The sequence below is a fragment of the Ochotona princeps genome, chromosome 29, assembly GCF_030435755.1.
Source record: "Ochotona princeps isolate mOchPri1 chromosome 29, mOchPri1.hap1, whole genome shotgun sequence".
Taxonomy (NCBI): domain Eukaryota; kingdom Metazoa; phylum Chordata; class Mammalia; order Lagomorpha; family Ochotonidae; genus Ochotona; species Ochotona princeps.
The window spans coordinates 4,806,702-4,829,696 of NC_080860.1; the positions used below are offsets into that span (position 1 = coordinate 4,806,702).

General features: G+C 47.4%; 1 protein-coding gene across 1 annotated transcript; it reads right to left on the minus strand.

The window, feature by feature from the left end:
• Positions 1–329: 329 nt before the first annotated feature.
• On the minus strand, positions 330–22,662 carry PPP1CC (protein phosphatase 1 catalytic subunit gamma). The gene is made up of 8 exons (XM_004595301.3): positions 22,398–22,662; positions 8,170–8,301; positions 6,559–6,789; positions 4,913–5,017; positions 2,778–3,001; positions 2,448–2,582; positions 1,543–1,603; positions 330–629 (listed from the first exon to the last, which is right to left on the minus strand). Exons 1-8 carry the CDS (start codon positions 22,450–22,452, stop codon positions 559–561), a joined length of 1,014 nt encoding a protein of 337 aa, XP_004595358.1. The 5' UTR covers positions 22,453–22,662; the 3' UTR covers positions 330–558.
• Between the last annotated feature and the right edge of the window lie 333 nt (positions 22,663–22,995).

Genomic DNA, 22,995 nt, shown 5'->3' on the forward strand with positions numbered 1-22,995 from the left:
AAGAGGTCAAAGAACTGCACATAAAGATGCAGCTGGTGGACTCAAAAGAGAAAGAAAACAGGGTTTTGTATTTTTTGCCAACTTCAAGTGAACCTGGGACAGGAAGCTATGGACACAGAACGTCCCAATTCTGTTACGCTGCTACAAAAACTCAGACAAGGTGAGACAAGAGCATGTGTGACAACTGTCTTTGCAAGATAGACTCTGAAGGGAGACAAACCCAAGATACAACTGTGTGGTTTCCAGAGCAATTTATTCATGAAAATCTATCCAGTATGCCAGACAGTTCTCCTGTGTGTATTTGTGCTGATAAATAGACACCAAGAGGATGTAACAAGGTCATCATTTAATAAGTCTGAATTCATTTTCACCACATGGTATTGTACACGGTCATCTGCTGAAACAGATTTCTTTTTAACAGATCTTAGTTTAAAAAAAGTCATAGATACTGTGAGTTCTGTATAAACTGGTGGACAGTAAGTTAGTTTCTTTGTTTTGACTGATAAGCCTCAATTTCATCGCAGAATAAAGAATGTAGGCCAAAGAAAGCATAACCGGTCACTCGTATAGAACAGTATTGTTTCTATAGTTTGAAGCTTTCTGAATGGACGGGTTCAGGCCTGATGCAACTGTAAAAAGATTACTTAATGAATAGACTATATGGAAATAGTACAAAATGTTATTAACTTTAATCATTAAGAGCTTAAACAGCACTATATTACTAACTGCTATTCAAAATAATAATAAAAAAAACTTCTTTTTGAGTCCCTGCGGAGGTGGCATATGCACACACTATGCCACCTTGTACGTAGGGGCGTTGCAATACATTTTCCAACAGAAACTTTGGCTTTAGGAAAGAGTCACAAACATTTAAAAGAATGGCTTTAATTGTCATTTTAAGTATATGGTGGAGGAAAGTGTGCTTCAATTAAATATACATTATACCAGTGATGCTGGCTGGCAAGGGTTTCTCCTATTGTTGATATAACTATAAAAACTAGTTTGTACATGACAAGACAATGAAATAAAAGCAATCCCTTTGAAACAAAATTTAAAAAAAATGTTCACAGTGGTTTATATCAACAGTAAGCATTTCATGACAATAACATGTACAGATTCAGAGCACCCTGGGGCTCTTTATATCCTAAAGAAAATGAGCATTTACATTATTCATGGGTTGTACTTGATTAAAAACAAATAAAGATCAACTGTACACTCACCCTTAGACAGAATAAACAGTCCAAGGTGGACAGCTTTAACATCATCATTAAAAGTTGTTTGCAAAAGGAACAGAGGATTAAAAAACTAGACAAAACAAACACTTTTTCTGCGGAATGGAGTGTCTTTCCTTTGCTGTTATAATCAGCAAATGCCATTCATAAAATAAAAAATGGAAGGAAGGTCCCCGCAAACACACATCTAGCCGGGCAAGCTGACCACACACAGTACTTGTTAAGAATGAAGGCTGAGTACTCTATGTTACAAGTCCCAACTAGGCGGTGTCAACAGACAACTATTTCTTTGCTTGCTTTGTGATCATACCCCTTGGAGGCGTTACAGGTCTCGTGGCGTTCGGCTTCTTTTTCTCTGCAGGCTTTAAAATCTGAAAAGATCCAAACACAGGGTATTGCAGGCAACAGACTCAATCTAAACAAAACCTTCTGTTCAGAAAAGGTTCTAAAACTTCTAAACATTCCCATTCTCAAAGTCCCGCTGCCATGTTCACACAGACCCAGCCCAACTGCACCTAAGGATTTGGCTAGTCTAGATCTGACAAAAGCAGCAGTTGGCCTCTGGGTGAGCTGTTTTCTGAGCTCTGCCATCTGGCACACGGGGAACATTCTCTCCAGCCCCCCCGGAGCATCTGCATGACCCCTGGGAACTGTCGCTTCCCCCATGCCTGGGAAAGAACCGGTCTCTGTCACTGCACACATGGCTGCTGTCTGTCAGGTCTCATGCTATACTTAAACATTTCTGATGAGACTAGCCTGAAGGTGTTAAAGACAGGCAGACTTTGTACAAATAATGCTTTTGTGTTGAATGATGACCAATTCATGTCACAACACATCAGCAAACCTTTTGAGAAATCAGACTACATGAGTGCAGAACTAAGCACTCACACAGCACACTTAGCACATGGCAGTTCAACTTCACCTGAAAGCTGCGATTTAAGCGCAGCCAAACACTATTCTGGTTTTAGATTACAACGAAAAGACTGTTAGCTGTAAAGAGCTGGCATATTGTGCTTTACCTACTTAAATAATGCAAAACTAGCTAAAGTCAACACTGGAGGCAAAGTTCTATGGTAGCTTTTTCCTTTAAGAGACCCATTCACTACTCAAACTAGGACAAACACTGGGTAATGGCAAATAAATTTAGCCTGCTTAACATAAACGAACAGTCAGCAGAAAAGTGGCAATATAATTCATGTGACAAACACACCCTACCTGAAAAGAACACATCAGTGTTTCGTCCACGCTCATCATGGCACCTGCATTGTCAAACTCCCCACAATAGTTGGGTGCAGAAAACAGAGTGACCAACTGCCTCTTGGCAAAAAACTCATATCCATCCTCAACCACCTTGGAGAGAAAACATTTCCAGGATAAGCAGGTTCAAATTTTAGGTGAGTCAAACCATTTTTTCAGTTTCCCACTGAGCCTGACAGCATCCTGCAGGTCTTTGTACAAATAAGCAATACCTACCCACCAAAACCACAAGGAGAATCTGTGCTCACACACATGCTCTTAAGTACATGTAAAATTCAAAGTCAATACCTGATGGGCTCTACATATAAGATCCAAATCATGCTTATGGAGAAATTTTGCAACCACTTCTGCACCAAATGTGAAGGACACTCCTCTGTCATTTTCACCCCAGCCTAAGACATCTTTATCGGGGTCAGACCACAAAAGATCACAAAGAAGACCTTGATCTGGTACATCAGTTGGTCGCATAATTCGCCGAATCTGCTCCATAGATTGAAGATCTGGTGATAAACCTGTAACATGAGAAAAATGAAGAAAGTGAAACTTTTAAAAACAGAATGCTGCCACATTAAAACCCAGTGACTTTTGGGGCTGGTGTTGTATCACACTTTTTGCCACAGCTTCAGACACTTGCATTCCTTATGGGCCACTGGCTTGTGTACTAGCTCTACTATTTTCAATTCAGCTCCCTGCTAAGGTAAAGCACATGATGGCTCCAGTATTTGGGTCCCTGTCTGCAACATGAGGACTAAATGAAGCACCTGGCTTTCGTCTTGCCTCAGATACAGCAGTATCTATACGGGGAGTGAACGAGCCAATGAATTTTTTTCTGTAAATCCCTCTTTGACCCACTCTACTGCATCCTCCCCAGCTGATGTGCACACAGGGGACCCTACTAAAAATCATTTGTAAGGACAATGTGTGGTGTGGTGACATGCACTTGGCTTACTGTTCTGGGCCTAGCTCGACTGCCCTCTCCCAGGTACACTGCAATCATCTTTCCCTGCCTCATTCTAGACAGCACCAGCTGCAACGGGCATTGCAGTGCAGCCACCTGGGATCCCTGCCACATGTTATTACAGTGCTAGCTTCAGTCTTGGCTACTATTCTGCTTCCAACCCAATTTCCTGTTAATGCACTGGGAAGACAAGAGATGATGGCCCAAGTACTTCATTAGTGGCTTTAGCTCAGACTGCTACACAAGGAGAGTGAACCAGTACATCAAAGATCTTTGCCTTTCAAATAAATAAAGTATAACCCAAGTAAGCCAAAATTATGGGAGGATCAAAAGCAAATAAACAGGTAATCGATTTTCAGTATTCTAGGAGATCCTCTTAAAAAACATTTTCGGGTTGGCAGCATGGCATAGCATGCCAAGCCTCCACCTGTGGCATCAGTACGCCTCATGGGTGCTGGTTCAAGTCCTGGTAGCTTCAGCTTTTGTTTTTTTTTTTAGATTTATTCCATTTTTATTACAAAGCCAGATATACTGAGAGGAGGAGAGACAGAGAGGAAGTGGAGCCGCCGGGATTAGAACCAGCGGCCATATGGGATCAAGGCGAGGACCTTAGTCACCAGGCCACGCTGCCGAGCCCCTGGCAGCTTCAGTTTTGATCCAGCTCCCTGTTAACGGCCTGGAAAGGCAGCAGAAGACGACCTAAGCTGTTGGGTCCCTGCAGCCGTGCAAAGACCTAGAAGAAGCTCCTGGCTTCAGACCAGCCCAGCTTTGGCCATTGTGGATATCTGTGGCATGAACCGGCAGATGGAAAATAAGATCTCTCTGCCTTTGCTTCTTTCTCTGTTAACTCTTCTTTTATTTTTTTAATTCTTTTTAAAAGATTTATTTATTTTTATTGGAAAGTCAGATATACAGAGAGGTAGATCTTGCGTTTGGTTATTCACTCTCCAAGTGGCTGCAATGGCCAGAACTGAGCCAATCCGAAGCCAGGATCAAGAGCTTCTTTCAGATCAACCATGCCGATGCAGGGTCCCAGGGCCGTCCTCTACTGCTTTTCCCAGGCCACCACCAGGAAGCTGGATGGGAAGCAGGGCCACCAGGATTAGAACCAGCACCTATATGGGATCCCGGCATGTGCAAGGTGAGGACTTTAGCCACTAGGCTACCATGTCAGGCTCTAACTCTTCCTTTCAAACAAAACATAAATAAATATTAAAAGAGAGAGAAAAGAAAACCTAGTCCTATTTTAAATCTGTTACCAGGAGTCCAGAAGTCCATAACAAATCACTTACTTCAGATTCTATGTAAATGACCTTGGCCATATCAGGGTGGATATGTGACAAGACATCAACCCAAGAATTACAAACAAGAGGACACTGCTACAAAGGTAACTCGGTAAAGGGCACAGCGTCCACCCATCCACCCATCCACCCGTCACCCGTGGGGAAGAAAGCAGTCTCCATACCTCCATGACAGCAGAAGATTTTCTCATCCACGATGGCTGCTATCGGTAAACAGTTAAAACAGTCTGTGAAAGTTTTCCACAGTTTAATGTTGTATCTTCTTTTACCTGCAAAAATTTGGGATGGTTAAAAACGTGACTGTTCTCTGCAAGGAACCATTATACGTTCATTACCTTTCAAGTAAGCAGAAATTTTTATAAAAAAAATCTGGGTCAGGTGTAAACAACAACTGAGACCACCACATCCTAAGCTGGATTTGAACCCAGATCCTGCTCACACCTGCCTTCTGCTAGTGCAGGGGTGCTGACGGAGCGACTGCTGCCTCCAGCATCTGGGGCCCTGGTTCTTGGCTTTGGTGTGGGCAGCCCATGCCTGCTGTAGGAATGTGGGGGGCATCCACACATGGACCAGTCTCCTTCTTAAGTAACATAATATAAAACAAACCCGTCCACCCACCCTGCCAGAGGTTTAAGAATCAGACACAGAGATAAAGGCACTTGGAGGCACCAGTTCATAAGCAACAATTTTCTAATGGATTGTTAAAATTGCACAGAGTATGAACTCGGAATGCCAGGACACTGGACAGCGCCAAGTCCTCCTGCAACCAGATACCTAACTCAGCCCTGAGACAGCCCCCTCCTGGGGGCAATCATGAGCAGCCTGCCTGGAGAAAGGCTCTGGGTGCACACCCAGCGGGACTTTGCCTTCAGTAAGTTCACATCAGCCACCCCAACCGTAAGTCAGGAAGCGCCAGATCACTGGGGTAGACAGCTTACTGCAGGCAAGAGAAATGACGTCATAAGGCTGGCCCCTCACCAGATCATGTATTCCTCACATTCTGGAGTCAAGGTGAAAACAAACAGGATGTCATTTCTACGTGAAAATTATGCTCACTTTAAAACGTACAAATCTTGCAGGAGTAAACTGGTACGACTGGCTGAAGACGTCCAAACTTGTGGAGCCTGCGTGTCTGAGGTACCGCCTTTATTCCCCAACCAAACATCTGTCCTTACGCTCAATGGCTTTACTTTGCTGGACACCAGGACACCTAATGGTTTAAACTTGTAATTGTCCTTTATATGTATAGGAGGTTTAGCCACTATCTGTGACGTTGGCATCTCACAAAAGCAATGGTTCTAGCATGGACTGCTTCATTTCCCATTCAGCTCTCTGCTACTGTGCTTGGGAAGGCAGTGGAAGATAGTGTTGGGGATCCTTGCAGCCACATGGGAGACCTGAACACAGCTGACAGTTCTGGGCTTTAGCCTGGCTCAGTCCTGACTGTTGCAAGACATTAGGGGAGTGAACCAGCGGAGAGAAGCTCTCTCTTTCCCTTTCAAGTAAACAAATAAACAAATAAACCTTGCATAGCTCCATCAATCTCTACAAAGTACTGACTGTATTTGTGGAATCAAATTATATCTCAAACTATTTGGACAGGCTTTCAGTACTGTCCTAACCATCCAGCTTCTGTGAATACTGCTCCCACAACAATTATGCCAATGATCATCACATCAGAAGAAGCCAGGACATTGTTTTATCAGAGTGGCAGTATTGCTTTCCTACCGCAGGAAAAAAAGCAAATTTCAGATCACAACAAAAGATGTTAATGTAAATAATTCTTTTCTTAGATACAGAAAATACTCACATTCATCATAAAATCCATAAATCCTATTGATGCTGGCACATTCGTGGTTCCCTCTGAGAAGAAAAAAATTCTCAGGGTATTTGATTTTGTAGGCCAGTAGGAGGCAGATCGTCTCCAATGATTGCTTCCCCCTGTCCACATAGTCCCCAAGAAACAGGTAGTTGCTTTCTGGCGGGAAACCACCATACTCAAAGAGTCGCAGCAAATCATAGTACTGTCCGTGGATGTCACCTAGAAGCAAGGCGAGTCAACGTCAGCACACCTGGGAGCTCGACCCACCAGTGAAGCAGGGGAAAGGCATTCTTTCAGTATCCAAGGCCCCATGGCACTGAATGCTCTTAAATCTGTAATCTTATGTATTTCAACAGAGCTCAATAACAGTTTTAAGTTTATGTGTGTGTCTAGAACCTCACGAAATATGGCCAATTAAGAATTTATTCTGTGGCAAGAAGTCCCTGCTGGCCACAGGGTTTCCTTTCACGCGGGTTGATCACTATCGCCCAGATGGCTCAGCTCCGGCTACTATGGCAGCCGACCTCACACTTGTAGTGAGCGCAGGCTGGACAGGACAAGCACACACTGGCTACACCCCATAATGCCTCTGGATTATTATCCCTGATGGACAACACCAAAGGACAATTTGTTATATGAACACAAACATACGAATGTGCCAGTGTCATCCACCTTGCCACAAGAATGTGCTGTGGCTTACATGCAGCTCAGGGCAACATGGATCACCTGCTTCAACTACGCAGAGCAACAGCACCCCGAGAGCCAGCTCCCAGGGAGGTTCAGACCTCCTCTTAGCTCGCCACGCTGAGGATCACTCTGTTTCTCTGCAGTGTTCCCCGCTGTGACATAAATACTCCTGTAAAATCCCAAGCCCAGGGGCCAGCGCTGTGGCCCAAGTTGCCACCTATGATACCAGCCCCCCACACGGGCAGAGGTTCATGTCCCAGCTGTTCCATCTCTGATCTAATTTCCCACTAACTGCCTGGGTAAAGAACTGCAAATATCCCACGTGCTTGGACCCTTGCCTTTGCCTTGCCCACCATCTGGGGAGTGGACCACAAGGCAGGATCTATCTGTCTCTCCCTGTTTCAAGTAAATAGAATCTTTAAAATAAATACAATAAAGGGCCCAGCCTGATGGCTCAATGGGCTAATCCTTAGATTTGCATGCGCCGGGATCCCACACAGGTGCTAGTTCATGTCCTGGCTGCTCTAACTCCCATCCAGCTCCCTCCCTGCCGTAGGCCTGGGAAAGCAGTCAAGGACGGCTCAAAGCCTTGAGATCCTACACCCACACGGGAGACCCAAAAGAAGCTCCTGGCTCCTGGCTCAGCTCCAGTCATTGCAGCCATTTGGGCAGTGAACCAGCAGGCAGAAGCTCTTTCTCTTGGTCTCTCCTTCTCTCTGTAAATTTGTCTTTCCAATAAAAACAGATAAATCTTAAACGAATCAAAATAAGCAAACAAAAACACTTGCTCTAAAGCTCCTATTTAAGTAATTTCAGCATATTATTAATAACTAGAAAAGGATTCTGTCAACATATCAATATACCCTTCAACACTCAGGTAAACAGAGACAGCTCTTGTGTGCCCAAACTTACCACATATTTTGAGAGGCGCTTCAAGTTCTAGTAGGATAGGCTGACTGAGGAAGATCTCACGAGACTTTAAGCACAGTCCTCGGATTTCATTCTCCTGTAGTTGAACATTCTTACCAGGCTTGGATCCTCTCACTGTAGGGGAAAAAAATCTGTCAGTTCACTGCAGTTCAAACATAATTCAAGAAAAAATTTACAAAGATACAAGTTTTTAGATAAGGGAGACAAAAACTACAGTGTTCTTTTTAGACTGCTTACAAGGAATGTGGTTTTAAGCCTAATGCGCATCTTAAAACCCTGGCTGGGCTTCAGCAATTACCAGCTGCATCTCCCATGTCCCGGAGGCTGTCGCACAGGGCCCAGAGGGTCATCCTGGCTGTGCAGGAGAAGGTGAACTGCCAGGCCTTCCTCTGCTGCCAGCTGAAACAAGATGCCAGGGGGCCTTGCTCTGCGTGTAAGCCACACCCCTGCCCTGCTCACTTACAGTCAGCCCACAGGACAGCTCTTTTTGCCTCCAGCTTCATAAATGAATTAGTATTTGTACAGCAAGAGATTTTGAGAAAGAGAGGCAGAGACAACGAGATCTTCCATGCACCGATTCACTCTTCCAAACACCTCAAACACCTGGGGCTGGGTACAGCCAAAATGAAGAACCCAAAAATCTATCCAGATCTTCCACATGGGTACTGAGCCATTCTTCCCAGGATGCAGGGGCTGGAGCTGGATCAGAAGTAGAGAGCTAGGGTCCAGCACGATAGCCTAGTGACTAAAGTCCTCACCTTGCATGAGTCAGGATCCCATATTGGCCCCGGTTCTAAACCTGGCAGCCCCACTTCTCACCCAGCTTCTTGCCTCTGCCCTGGGAAAACAGTAGAGGATGGCCCCAAACCTTCAGACTCTTTTAGCCATCAGTACTTTTTCAGAAGATGATGCTCAAGAGTCAGATTTATTCCCAACAAAGTATGAATACTATTTTCATTTCATTAAAAATGGCACAGGTTGCCCCCGGCGGCGTGGCCTAACGGCTAAAGTCCTCACCTTGAAAGCCCTGGGATCCCATATGGGTGCCGGTTCTAATCCCGGCAGCTCCACTTCCCATCCAGCTCCCTGCTGTGGCCTGGGAAAGCAGTTGAGGACGGCCCAATGCATTGGGACACTGCACCCGCGTGGGAGACCCGGAAGAGGTTCCTGGTTCCCGGCTTTGGATTGGCGCGCACCGGCCCGTTGCGGCTCACTTGGGGAGTGAATCATCGGACAGAAGAGCTTCCTCTCTGTCTCTCCTCCTCTGTGTATATCTGGCTGTAATTAAAATGAATAGATCTTTAAAAAAAAAAATGGCACAGGTTGGACCCGACACAATAGCCTAGCAGCTAAAGTCCTCGCCTTAGACGCACTGGGATCCCATATGGGCGCCACTTCTAATCCTGGCAGTCCTGCTTCCCATCCAGCTCCCTGCTTGTGGCCTGGGAAAGCAGCTGAGGATGGCCCAAGGCTTTGGGACCCTGCACCCCTGTGGGAGACCTGGAAGAAGCTCCTGGCTTCATACTGGCACAGCACCGGCCGTTGTGCTCCCTTGGGGAGTGAATCATCGGATGGAAGATCTTCCTCTCTGTCTCTCCTCCTCTATGTATATCTGCCTTTCTAATTAAAAAATAATAACAAAAAATCTGAAAAAAAAAAAAAAAAAAAAAAAAAAAAGGTACAAACTGGGCCAGAAGTGATGGCCTAGTGGCTGAAGTCCTTGCCTTGAATGCACCAGGATCCCATATGGGCCACGGTTCTAATCCCGGTGGTCACACTTCCCATCCAGCTCTCTGTCTGTGGCCTGGGAAAGCAGTTGAAGACGGCCCAAAGCCTTGGAACCCTGCACCTGTGTGGGAGACCCGGAAGATCTCCTGGCTTCAGTTCAGCTCAGCTCTGGCTATTGAGGTCGTTTGGGGAGTAAATCATCAGACAGAAAATTTTCCTCTCTGGCTCTCCTCCTTCCTATATATCTGCCTTTCCAATAAAAATAAATAAATCTTTAAAAAAAAAAAAAAAAGGCGAACCGGGCTGAGTTAGCTTGCGTTATCCACTGGCAAGTCTGTGCGCTGGAGCTGTGCGGGGGTCTGGCCAGGTTCGGTTGCGATTAAAAAAAAAAAATAAATAAAAATAAAAAAAGGTATACAATACAAAATGCCAAGGCAAGGCTACCTGTGCCGGTCAGGAGTGCAGCACCCATCCAGCACACCTCCCATTGGTTTAAGTGAAGCATGAGTGTGTGATGGCCAGAACCAGGATGGGCTGCAGTACTCATTGGTTCTAGTGGAGGTTGGGGCTGAGAATAGAACCAACCCAGCAGTTGCAACCACCAGCTGATCGGGGTGATGGACTGTGGCGGGAACTGTGCTTACTAGTAGTGCATGTAGGAGCCTGGACTGGGAACACCTCAAAGTTTCTTTGGGGATCCCCTGAACAAAATGGAGGAATCAAAACATTAACCAAGAAAAGATGGAAGATGGAGTAGATCAATCAACCACCTCAGCTATATGTTTGCAGCGGAAAACTGGACAAGGGGAAACTCTAAGATGGACTATGTCAATCAGTGGACTCTGCACCAGTCTCATCGTACCTGGATTGTGGCTGATGATATGTTGGAGCTTCTAATTGATCGAGGTGATGCTCTGCTGGCTCTGCCCTTGGACCTGAGAGGGCCTCCCTAAGAGGTCGTTGAATTTGGTCAATGGGACGCTGGACTCTATGTATGGTGTATGCTTGCAATGAGGGAATCCCAGAACAACTTGAGCTGTGGCTATGCAACAGGATGGAAGAATCCACCGGGGGGGGGGAGGGTTTGGGGTGAAGGGGGGAGAATCCCAGTACCTATGAATTGTGTCATGTAATACATTGTAATTAATGGAGAAAAAATAATAAAATTAAAAAAAAAAAAAGGCACAGGTTAATTTTCAGGAGACCCCAAAAAAGTTCTGGGTCTAAACTGCTCAGCTCTGGCCACTGTGGCCATTTGGGAAATCAATCATTGGACAGAAGATCTTTCTGTTGTTATCTCCTTCTCTCGCTGTAAAATCTACCTTTCAAATAAAAGTAAATAAATCTTTTTTTTTTTAAAAAGATTTATTCATTTTATTACAGCCAGAAATACAGAGGAGGAGAGACAGAGAAGATCTTCCGTCCAATGATTCACTCCCCAACTGAGTCGCAACGGGCAGGTGCGCGCCGATCCAAAGCCGGGAACCTGGAACCTCTTCCGGGTCTCACACGCGGGTGCAGTGTCCCAATGCATTGGGCCGTCCTCCACTGCTTTCCCAGGCTACAAGCAGGGAGCTGGATGGGAAGTGGAGCTGCCGGGATTAGAACCGGCACCCATATGAGATCCCGGGGCGTTCAAGGCGAGGACTTTAGCCGCTAGGCCACGCCGCTGGGCCCAAAAGTAAATAAATCTTAAGAATATCCAAGCCCACTAAAATCTTGGCCACACCTTCAAGTGGGTGGTGTAAGAACTGCCCAGCCATCCCTAACTGGTTAGAGACCACCAATGTGGAGCATCTTCCCTGCAGGTTTCCACTAGACAAGCAGAAGTAAGGGAATGCCTAAAATCCCAAGACCTTCCGAAAACCCTTGAGAGTCTCTCTCTCTCGTCCCCCTCCTCCGGGCCATTTCTGGGAGGTGTTTTCCTCTTCCCTCTTTCTACATCCACCTGGTCGCTTTGTAAATAAAACTGCAATCGACTCTCGGACTTCTATTTCTACACTAAGCTGAGAAAAGAACCCACAGAGCTTTTCTGGTAACAAATCTTTTTTTTTTTTTTTAAATGGCACAAGCTCTTTGCCCATATTTTAATGTATTTTTTGGGGCATCATTTGGGCTTAAAATCCTGCCTGCATAGCACTGAGAAAGTTCTCCACTAACGTGAACAAAAATACTCAGCATTCCCCTTCCTTTCTACATGGAAGGCCTTCCAACATTCATGACCAGCAGGTAGGTGGACAGGAGAGGTAAAGAAGAAATTCTCTTGGTTGTAGTTCTAGCAAAGTACTCATTAGGCACTCACTGGACAGCACGGAATTACTCAATGAGTCCTAATTTTATAGCCACAAAGTGCCCCTTCCAGAAAGGAGCAGTCTAACAAAGCAGCTTGCCAGCAGTATCTGCTGGGTCACTCCCCAAGTAGCTGCAACAGCCACAGCTGAGTCAATCCAAAGCCAGGAGCTTCTTCCGGGTCTCCCATGTGGATACAGGGTCCCAAGGCTTTGGGCCATGCTCGACTGCCCTTGCAGACCACAAGCAGGGAGCTGGGTGGGAAATGGAGCAGCCGGGACATGAACCAGCATCCATATGGGATCCTGGCACATGCCACTAGGGCCACCACACCAGGCCCTCGACCGAAGTTTTAACTCCTGCTTTAACAAGAAAATCATAAAAGCAGACATGCTCTCAGGAATGAGCAAAAACAGAACAGTAGTAAATGCAGAAATTAAGTTTCTATCTTTTCACTATTAAACCCAATCAAGCGATTCAGTCTTAGCAAAATAAAATCCACCAGATTAAATCAGTGCTTTAAATTATACTAATGTTAGACATTTTGCTTGCATTAAAAATTATAAAGATATCTGGTTCACTGGCTGAGAAACAGCAGAAAATGTGGTCCGTTTGTATCTTCCTTCTTCGTCTTAAAATGCCTCAAGTCCTTGGTTGAGACTCATCTCCCATGAAAAGGCTGTGAAGATTAAATGAGGATGTGAACGCAGCCTTCGGTCCAGAAGGCCCCCGAGACGCGGCTACTCTGAAGGCACAAGTCTTGTCCACCACATCAGTGTACAGAGGGGGTATTTATTTATTTTTAATGAAAAAGTAGTAATGATGGTAAGTGACACACTGCTGAAGCACAAATGAAGAGAAAATGACAAAGGACCCAGCTGGGTTGGTGCTACCACTTCGGGCCAATCCCAGCACTGCTTGAGACCCAAAATGCCCACGGGAACTAAGACACTGGCATTTTCCTCTTGACCATCTTATTTTGAAAGCAGAAGCAGTAAAAGGGAAAGCACAGTAATGACAGTCTTGGAGGGAAAGGGAACAGATGCCTAAATAACAAACAGCAACTGAAAAAGTTTCTCCCAGAAGAACCGCAGTAAATTTCTTTCTCTAGACACACAAGTAGCAGAAAACTCAAGAAACACTCCCAGTGGAAAAAGCAGGATTCCTGCCTCACTGGCCAGAAAACTCCAAAGCATTGGTGATTTCACCACAAGTCACCCTGAAACTTGGGCAGCCAGCCAAGCAGGAATCTTTATTTTTGGCTAGGAGGGAACTCCTAATAGCTTTTGGCTTCAACCTGAACTCACCTGTGTGCAGGGCAGCCTTACACTTGTGAATCAGTGGCCCACCCAAGTCTCTGCACTAAGCGAACAGCAGGCCTGCTTTCTCAGTGAGTGCAATTCTATTAAGCCAATGCCATCAGATCAACACCAATGCCACTAGTACCAATCTCCATGGCTTTGGAAGTGTCCTACAGCAACCCTTAGGTATGGTTTATGGCAGCCTCAAGCCTAATTCTGCTTTTCAGCTTGTGCTTAGCAGCATTATTCAGACAGTAAAAACCACTACCACTAAACAAAAGGTTCCTAACTGTAAACACCAGATGCACCTCCACCCAGCAAGTCATTTATAATTCAAAAACGGTACTCATTAAAACCAACAAACATGGACTTACAGCTTCTTAAATTCCCTACAATTAGCTCAAGGAAAAACTATAAAACCAAACTTTGCTTTAAAAAAAATTATTTTTATTGCAGAGGCAGATTTACAGAGTTAAGTAGAGACAGAGAAACATCTTGCACCCGCTGGTTCACTCTCCGAGTGGCTGCAACCTCTAGAGCTGTGCCGGTCCACAGCCAGGAGCTTCTTCCAGGTCTCCCACACGGGTGCAGAGTCCCAAGGCCCTGGGCCATCCTCTACTGCCTTTCCAGCCCACAAGCAGGGAGCTGGATGGAAGGTGGAACAAGCAGCCGGGACATGAACTGGGGCCCTGCCCAAGCCATCCTTCACCAACTGGCAATTAACTGTGCCTCCTCACCCTGGAAAAGCCTCAGCCAACCCTCTCCTCCCTATCACAGTCCTGTGTGTTAACAAGCAGCCCACACCGATACTGTTCCTGTCTGTCCCTTCTGGACCCTGTACCTGGCTGCACAAATGACCGCATGTCTCTGACTGGAGGGACATCCACTGCTGTGCCCTAAACCCACAAAGCAACCAACAGTCCAGCTTTCCTACCAGACCCCAGTGTTTTTCTAACAAAATTCAGGACTGCTCTAAAACAAAGTTGAACATGACTAATAGTTGCGAGATACCAGATCAGCCTATAGCCTAAAACCCCACTTTGCTATTTTCGGTGTGTCCGTCTAGGACGCCATGTGCCTCAGGGCACCGCACAGGTCACGTCACGAAGGGTCTCAATTGTCTCAGAAGAGTCCCACGAAGCCAGCACATGGGCACCATCCACGGCACAGGCAGGGAGGTCCAAGGTTACACAGTTTGTAAGCAGCAAGGTCTAGTGGTGCTTTTCCCATACCACACCCCGCTTAAAAATTTGCTGTTAAGCTTTATCAAACCAAAGGAGTTACGATAGGACAAACCCCAACATATGGGATTTCAGAAAGTCCAGAGAAAAATAAAAAGTTTTATTGGGCCTAAAATTTTTTTAAAAATTAGCAATGGGGCGAGTACTGTGGCATATCAGCCTAAGCCTCCGCCTGTGGCACAGACATCCCACATAGCCACCAGTTCAGGACTCAGCTGCTCCACGTCCAATCCAGCTCCCTGCTAATGGACTTGGAAAGCAGTAGAGGACAGCCCAAATGCTTGGGATCCTGCACCCATGTGGCGGACCCAGCAAAAGCTCCAGGCTCCTGGCTTCAGACCTGCCCAGCTCTGGACATCACAGCCATTTGGGGAGTGAACCAGCAGATGGAAGATCTTTCTGTCTCCTCTCTGTGTTAACTCTGTCTTCCAAATAAAAATAAATCACAAAACAAACGAGGCATTTTCCCCATGATATACATTTCCCCACTATGGCATGCCCCTCATACAGTCACATGGGAAGCACTCCACAATGAGCTCAAGGACCGATCTGCTGCTTAAGATGACTAATCCTCAGCAGGCTGCACAAATTCAAGAACATGGCTGCTTGGCACCAAGTGTGCCAGAGCCTGGGCGCAGGCTGGGAACGCCCTGGCAACAGAACGTCCTTTTCTTCCCAAGCACATTTTCATGGGCGAGCAACAAACTAGCAACCATAGATTAATGTTTTAAAAGCTGTGACCAGAACTCAAAGTTCACTTGAAGGCTCATGTCACACCACATCATTAAAGAAAGCCAAAGGGGTGTGTGTGTATGTATAGATAATCTCTATCGATGTATATAGATATAACAGCCCAGCACTGGCCGTTGTGGACATCTGGGAAGTCAGCCAGAAGATGGAAGATATCTCTCTTGTCACTCTTTCAAATAAATTTTTAAAAATCACATCAACAACCAAATGCCAATGAAATCAAAAATATTCTGATGAACAAGCATTAAACTGTCCAGAGTATTTCTCAGAAATGCATGTGTGCAGAACTGTGCGGGAATCAGAACCCAAGGCACCGTGACCAGACAGCCTGGGACACACATCAACTATACTGAGAGCATGGAACTTCTAGTCCAAGTGTTTCACCTGGCCAGGAAGGGAGATTTAGAAAAGTGTATGGTAATGCTAACAGCAACAAAGGCTCCTCTGTCAAAGTGTACCTGATCTCTGTCTGCCATACCACCAACACTAGAACTCCACAAAGATCTCCACAGGGGCCAGTGTGGTGGGTCCCTTGTGGGTTCTGGTTCACGTCCTGGTGGCTCCACTTCTGATCCAGCTCCTTGTTGATGTGCCTGGGAAATCGGCAGCAGCACCCATGTGGGAGACCAAAAAGAAGCTCCTGGCTTCAGCCTGGCCCAGTCCTGGCTATCGAGGCCATTTGTAAACAGCAGAAGGAAGAGTATTATCTGTATTTCTCTCTGCAATTCTTTTAAATAAATAGAATAAATCTCAAACAACAATTACAAGCAGCAAAAAAAAAGCTCCAAAGAATTTGTCTCAAGTAGATTAAGCTGACACTACCAATGTCAGCATTCTATATGGGTCTTAGTTTAGGTTCAAGTTCAGGCTGCTCCATTTTGGATCCAGCTCCTAGCCACCCACATGCAAACCCAAGAGAAACTCCTGGCTTCAGCCTGGGCCAGCCTCGGCTGTCATGTGAATGAACAGTGGACAGAACATCTGTCTCTTTGTTAACACTGTTTTCCAGATAAATAAAGGTGAAAAGGTGACATGGTTAGCAGTTGCTGGTGTTGCCTTGCAAGGCCAGCTGGTGAGCAGAGATGATGCCGACTTCTGACAGCCTAACCACAGCAGGGAGGAAAATTCAGTTAGTCAGTGTAAGACTACCTGAGGCTATTTATGAAGAATATGAAAATATTCTCCCTGCCACAGAAAGGCCCCTAATTGTTCAAAGATCCTATTAAAGCAGCAGCAGACACAAAAATGGCACAAGCTGAACTAGACTGAAGTTTCAGAACTTCAGAAAAGCACAAGCAGCCCCAAGAGAGACAGAGACCATGTTCGACAATCCTGACAGGCGCACGTCACATTCACCTCCGTCATCTCAGGCTATTTGGCACGTTTAGGAAAACGAGATTTCAAACCCAAATCAAGACAAAAACTGCAGCAACCACATGCAACATTAAACTTTTCCATGGTTGACATCTTTTTTATGAAAAATGAAAACCACAGAAACAGGTTAAGAATCCTCTGCCTCTCTGTGACGTCACCAGATTTCCGAGTGGCCAGCCACATTGCATCACTGCAAAGCCGGGCCGCCACTCCCAGCGTCCTGCCTTCTCTCCGTTTGGACAAAGCCAATTCACTCCTAGTGTAAAAACACATTTTGATGAAAACACTATGAGATGCTCCCTCTGCAAACATTCTGTGAGATTTCATCTCCTCCAAGTCTTCCCATCACTCAGGGACACTCCTCCTCTCTAGACAAAGGAGTCATTCAGAAAATCCTAGCAAAATGGAGCGCTGGAGACAGCAGACACATCTGAAGTTTCACATGAAGACCCCCAAACAAAGCAGCTGTCCTTCAGGCTTTGGACACGGGCCTAATCCCAGCACAAAAATCTCTCCCCAAATTCCAGAAACTCCAAGAGCAATGAATTCTTGCTTATTCCTCTTGTTTAGCTTTCTGGTCTCCCAATCTACAAAACAAATCACTTCAAGAATTTTGAACTCTGTTTCAAATTTTAGCCTTCATGGTCTCGTAATAGCCCCAATCATAAAGGAAATGCAGTAACTACATTGATGTCACATCAATCACGTCGCTCCTTTGAGATCAGAGACCCGCCCTTGTCCATTGGATTTTGCAGAAGCCCCACAAAGGAACAGGACTCCAGCTTCAAACCATGAAACCATCCCTCCAACTTCTACCCTGGCTCCTTCTGCTGGGAGACTAAGGCCATCTTTGCCCACCAGTTCTCAGGATGGGAAGGGGTAGTTCCGGTCTGCCCCTGTCTATCCCTCTTCCTTAAAGTATAACAGAAGTACATGGACATTTTGCTCAATGTCCTTGCTGCTTCCTGTCACTGTCAGAGGGACAGAGAGGCCCAGAAGCACACTCCTTCAGACACCGCTCTGACCATCTGTCTGCGGGTGGGCAGGGAACACCCCTCCCAGGAAACGAGCACAACACCCTACTTAGATGTACCATTAGAATTATCAGCTGTGCAAAAAATAACTGCAGCTGGGCTCAGTGCCACGGCCGAGCGGCTAAAGTCCTCGCCCTGTGCACCAGGATCCCATATGGGTGCCAGTTCGTGTCCTGGTGGCCTCACTTCCCATCCAGCTCCCTGCTTGTAGCCTGGGAAAGTAGCAGAACATGGCCCAAAGTCTTGGTACCCTGCACCCACGTGGGAGACCCAGAAGAAGGTTCTGTCTCCTGGCTTCAGATTGGCTCACTTCCAGCCATTGTGGCCACTTGCGGAGCAAATCGGCAGATGGAAGCTCGCTTGCTCTCTCCTCGCTGTATATCTGACTTCCCAATAAATAAAAACAAATCTTGAAAAACAAACAAACAAACTTGTAGCTGCTCTTTAGGAAACACTGTTTTCTTTGGCCTTCATTTTGAAGGACTCCCCCTCATTCCATCATGTGCCCTTTACAGTTTCTTTCGGCCCAAGAACCAATGCTTTTGTGTGTCATACCATCAAGCAGTGGCCTCTGGCATAAATTCCCTCACTAGTTTTGGAGCACTTTGACACAAATGAACCTTTACCTGGCTCAGGAGGGAGACAGTAATGAGGGGAACCTGGAAAGGGTTGGTGGAAAACTGGGAATTAAGTATGCTCATTTTGACGTAAAATATTATGAAATTCTACAGGCAGGCAGGCTTTCAATAGCACATCGTCCATGAACTGAAGACCCTTCCATGTACAGATCAAATAACTTTTAAAATTCTATCCCTGGGGCCCGGCGACGTGGCCTAGCGGCTAAAGTCCTCACCTTGAACGCGCCCGAATCCCATATGGATGCCGGTTCTAATCCCGGCAGCTCCACTTCCCATCCAGCTCTCTGCTTGTGGCCTGGGAAAGCAGTGGAGGACGACCCAATGCATTAGGACCCTGCACCCACATGGGAGACCCGGAAGAGGTTCCTGGTTCCCGGCATCGGATTGGCGCGTACCGGCCCGTTGCGGCTCACTTGGGGAGTGAAACATCGGATGGAAGATCTTCCTCTCTGTCTCTCCTCCTCTCTGTATATCCGGCTTTCCAATAACAATAAAATCTTTTTTTAAAAAAAAAAAAAATTCTATCCCTCTACCAACATTTTGCTGTGCATCAAAACATTTGCTTAAATCATGAAAAATCAAGCATGGCAGTTTTAGTTTGACAAAGGTCCTTTTCACAGCAAAGGTACTTTCTACTAACCAGGACGTAAAAAGTTACAACCTCTTGCTATGCAAGAGAACCACTGGCCAAGACTATTCCCTCAGGTTAACTTTGCCCCACATCTCACATGAGGACACCAGATTGAACCAACATCTGGTTTACTTCCATGTGCTCCCCAGTCTTAACTACAATTGTAAATATTTAAGCAGCAGTTGGGGCTGGTGCCATGGTATAGTAGGTTAAACCTCTACCTATGGGGTCAGCATCCCATATGGGCACAGGGTTCAAGTCCCTGGCTGCTCCACTTCTAATCCAGCTCTGTTTAGAAACTGGGAAGTCAGCGGAACATGGCCCCAATCCTTGGGCTCCTGCACCCACATGGGAGAATCAGAATCCCAAGCTCCTGGCTTGGGATCCCCACTGTGGCCATCTGTGGAGTGAACCAGTGGACAGAAGGTGTGTCACTCTGCCTTTCTAGTAAAAACATGCAAATCTTTTTTTTTTTAAGCTTTCTTTTTTTTTTTTTAAGATTTATTTTATTTTTATTACAAAGTCAGATATACTGAGAGGAGGAGAGATAGAGAGGAAGTGGAGCTGCCGGGATTAGAACCAGCGGCCATATGGGATCAAGGCGAGGACCTTAGTCACTAGGCCATGCTGCCGAGCCCCAAAAACATGCAAATCTTAAAAAAAAATCTTGAGCACCACTTGTACTAAAACACAACTCCTTGTGGGGGTTGGCCAGCATCAAGGCAGCACTGGGATGGCCTTGGTTTATGGCAAGAAGAGCTGTTGTGACCGACCCACGTGCTGCTTTCACCACTCCTCCTACCACCATCACCCATGCCTTCTGCGCTGGCTACAACGTCCAGAACTGCCCAGCAAGGCAGAGGGTCTGCTCCCGCCATTTCCAAACTTGCTTTTAAGTTTTCAGGGAAGAAGGCTTTGGGGGCTTACAAAAAGCAAACTGTATCACTAGCATCCTCTTGCTGACAGGAAGGCACCTCCTCGATAGGTCACCACAATAGGCTGAGGCCCACGATTTGGAAGCACTGCCTTCTGAGTTTGAGCAGTGTTGTCACCCGTGGTTTGCTCAGGCAGCGCACACCAGGGGGGCTGGTAGGACACAGTGACTGACACCCCCCCCCCCCCCCCGCCGCCTTCCACAGGAGCCAAGCTCACAAGACCCATTTTCAGCACACTCTGAGTCCAGACAAGTCAGTTATGCAGATTCAGAGTGCTACGGGTGAACTGGATTTGGATTTAAGTCGATGAGACCTAAATAAACCTAAAATTTGAACCATTCGGGTTCCAAATCTTTGTGCTTTTCTCACAGAACTCTAAAGCCCTCCCGTCTCACCACACATCCCTCCTACCTGTGTGAGAAATTTAAAACTAAACAGCTGGAAAAAATGCTTTACAGGGAGCAGCATGATAGCGTAGTGGTTAAAGTCCTTGCCTTGAACGCTCCATATGGGCGCCGGTTCTAATCACGGCGGCCCCACTTCCCATCCAGCCCCTGCCTGTGGCCTGGAAAAGTCGAGGACCCTCCAAAGCTTTGGGGTCCTACACCCACATGGGAGACCTGGAAAAAGCTCCTGGCTCCTGATAGGCACAGCTCCAGCTGTTGCAGCTGCTTGGGGAGTGAATCACTGAATGGAAGATCTTCCTCTCTGTCTCTTGTCCTCTCGGTATATCTGCCTTTCCAATAAAAATAAATAAATCTTTTAAAAAAAAAAGAAAAAACTTTACAAAGTCATTTTCTTACAGTAAACGATTTTAACTGGTTCCTACTGGCTGCTGCCTCTTGGCACATAAAGAAGGGCATTGATCAGGAGGCTGCGCCAGGCACTGAAGGAGAGACAAGGGTGCCCTGTGCCCGGGGCACAAGGTGGGAGCTGCATCTCGGGGCCCTGCAGGACACGTACTGGAGGGTTTCTCTTATTAAAACATAAAGCACAGCTTTTCATAACACGGACAAGATATTTTCAGGAGTTTCATCTTCACGACCGGCTTGCCAAGACCTGCAGCTGCTGAACCGGGGCTGTGGTGCCACCCCTCTATGGAAGCACCTTGGAAGGCCAGCAGCAAGGCAGGAGGCAGCGGTCTGATGAAACCTGTGACTGTGAAATCACAGCATGCTACTGTAAAAATCAGAAAAAGGAAGGCGGGGGGTGGGTAGGAAGTGTCACTAAACTCCTAAATCCCTTCTACAATATAAGTGAAATTTGACCACTGCAGTAAAAAAAAGTCAAATGCACATTTTCCAGTGCCGGCATGACTTGATAAGCCGTTGCCCTCAGCAGACACATTCTCCCCCAGCAGTCCAATTCTGTTTCCCTCTGAACCCCAACCTCAACAGGATCAGCCACAGGTCTCAAGCCCCCCCAAACGGCAGTTTTATTTTAACTTTATCCCTCTGTAACCACTGGACGCCCTTCTGGTGACAGGTGAATGTCGCTCCGGGCCACACGGGGTTTGGCACATGTCACTAACTATCGTGACCTTGGTCGAGTGACTGCGCTTCTTCCGGATCAAGAACTAACAGCACCTACCTCGCAGGGCTGCTCAGGGAGGACCAAGGCCAGCCCGAAACACGGGTGCGCGATCCGGGAGAGAGCGTGGAGACCCCCGCTGCCCATCAAGACGTGGGGGACTGCAGGAGGCAGGTCCTTATGCGCCCTCGTGATGGGAACGTGTTTAAATGAGTAACCAGAAATGGGCCCTTAAACTCCAAAAAAAATCAAAGTCGATAGAGGATGAGGAGTGACCCAAGCCTAGTGGAAGCCGTAGCCCCAATAAACCGCTTTCCCAGAGGGCTAGAACCAGGAGCTGAAGCTCGCGTTTTAAAGTACCGCACAGGGGACTCATGAGGTGGCAGGAGCCCCCGCCTCCCAACCTTCTCCCCCAAAGACCGATCCGGTTCGCCAGGGGTATGGGGGGGGGCGTAGGAAGCGGACAAGTAAATATGGGCGGAAAACGTTGCGTCGGGGTTGGGGGGCGACAGAGGAAGTGGAGTTTTCAAATTTCCCAGTCAGGAGGAAGCTCGCGTCCTCGTGCAATGAATGAGCAGGGCAAGCGAGGCTCTGTGGACAGCTTCAAGTTCGGGACCCCTGGGCAGCTTCCCTCCCTTCAGATCCCCGCGGCTCCATTCGGCGGGCTCCCTCCTTCTCCCCGCGGCGCAGCAAACCCAACCGGCCTCCCAATTGTCGTCCTCTGCGCCCCTCCCCCGGACCCTCCAGCCGCCGCCTCACCTTCCAGCAGCCGTTGGATGATGCTGTCGATGTTGAGTTTGTCTATATCCGCCATCGCCTTCCCACCGCCGACCCTCCCGCAGCGGCGCCGCCGCCAGCTCGTGCCCTGGACTCACACCTCCTTTCCACAACCACGAGCACAAGAGGCGGTGGTGGCGGCGGTGGCAGCAGCCGCGGCGGGACGCCCACCCGCCCCCCCAGCCTCCCCGCTCCCCGCTTCCTCCTTCTCTCCCCACTGGAACCACGAGAAGAACAAAATGGCCGCCGACTGCTGAGCCAGCCTCGGAGGGCGCACGGATGCGCGCGGGGGAGTGCAGCGACCCGGCCGGGACTTCTTTATGGGCCGCAGGGCGCGCGGGCGGAGGGGGCGGGGCCAGGGCGCGGAGGGGGCGGGGCCTGGCGCGCGGAAGCGCGGGCAGCGCGCGGGGACGGTTGAGCGAGGCGGCAGCTGGCGCGCGAGGAATCCCTCCGCCAAACGGGCCGGGCAAATAGGCCCCCTGGCCAGAGCGTGAGTTGCAAAGTTGCGCGCGGCGGTTGGGGCTGGTGAGAAGAAGGGCGCTGTGCATGTCGAGGGTCGCGGCCTCTTCCGGATCCTGTT

What these genes read in the sequence shown, in the direction of transcription:
- PPP1CC (XM_004595301.3), bottom strand. Translation starts at nt 22,452, where the DNA reads ATGGCGGATATAGACAAACTCAACATCGACAGCATCATCCAACGGCTG. An exon ending in TTATATGTAGAGCCCATCAG is followed by an intron (nt 2,583 to 2,777) that starts GTATTGACTTTG and finishes TTTCTCTCCAAG; the next exon opens with GTGGTTGAGGATGGATATGA. An exon ending in ACCTGTAACGCCTCCAAGGG is followed by an intron (nt 630 to 1,542) that starts GTATGATCACAA and finishes ATCTTTTTACAG; the next exon opens with TTGCATCAGGCCTGAACCCG.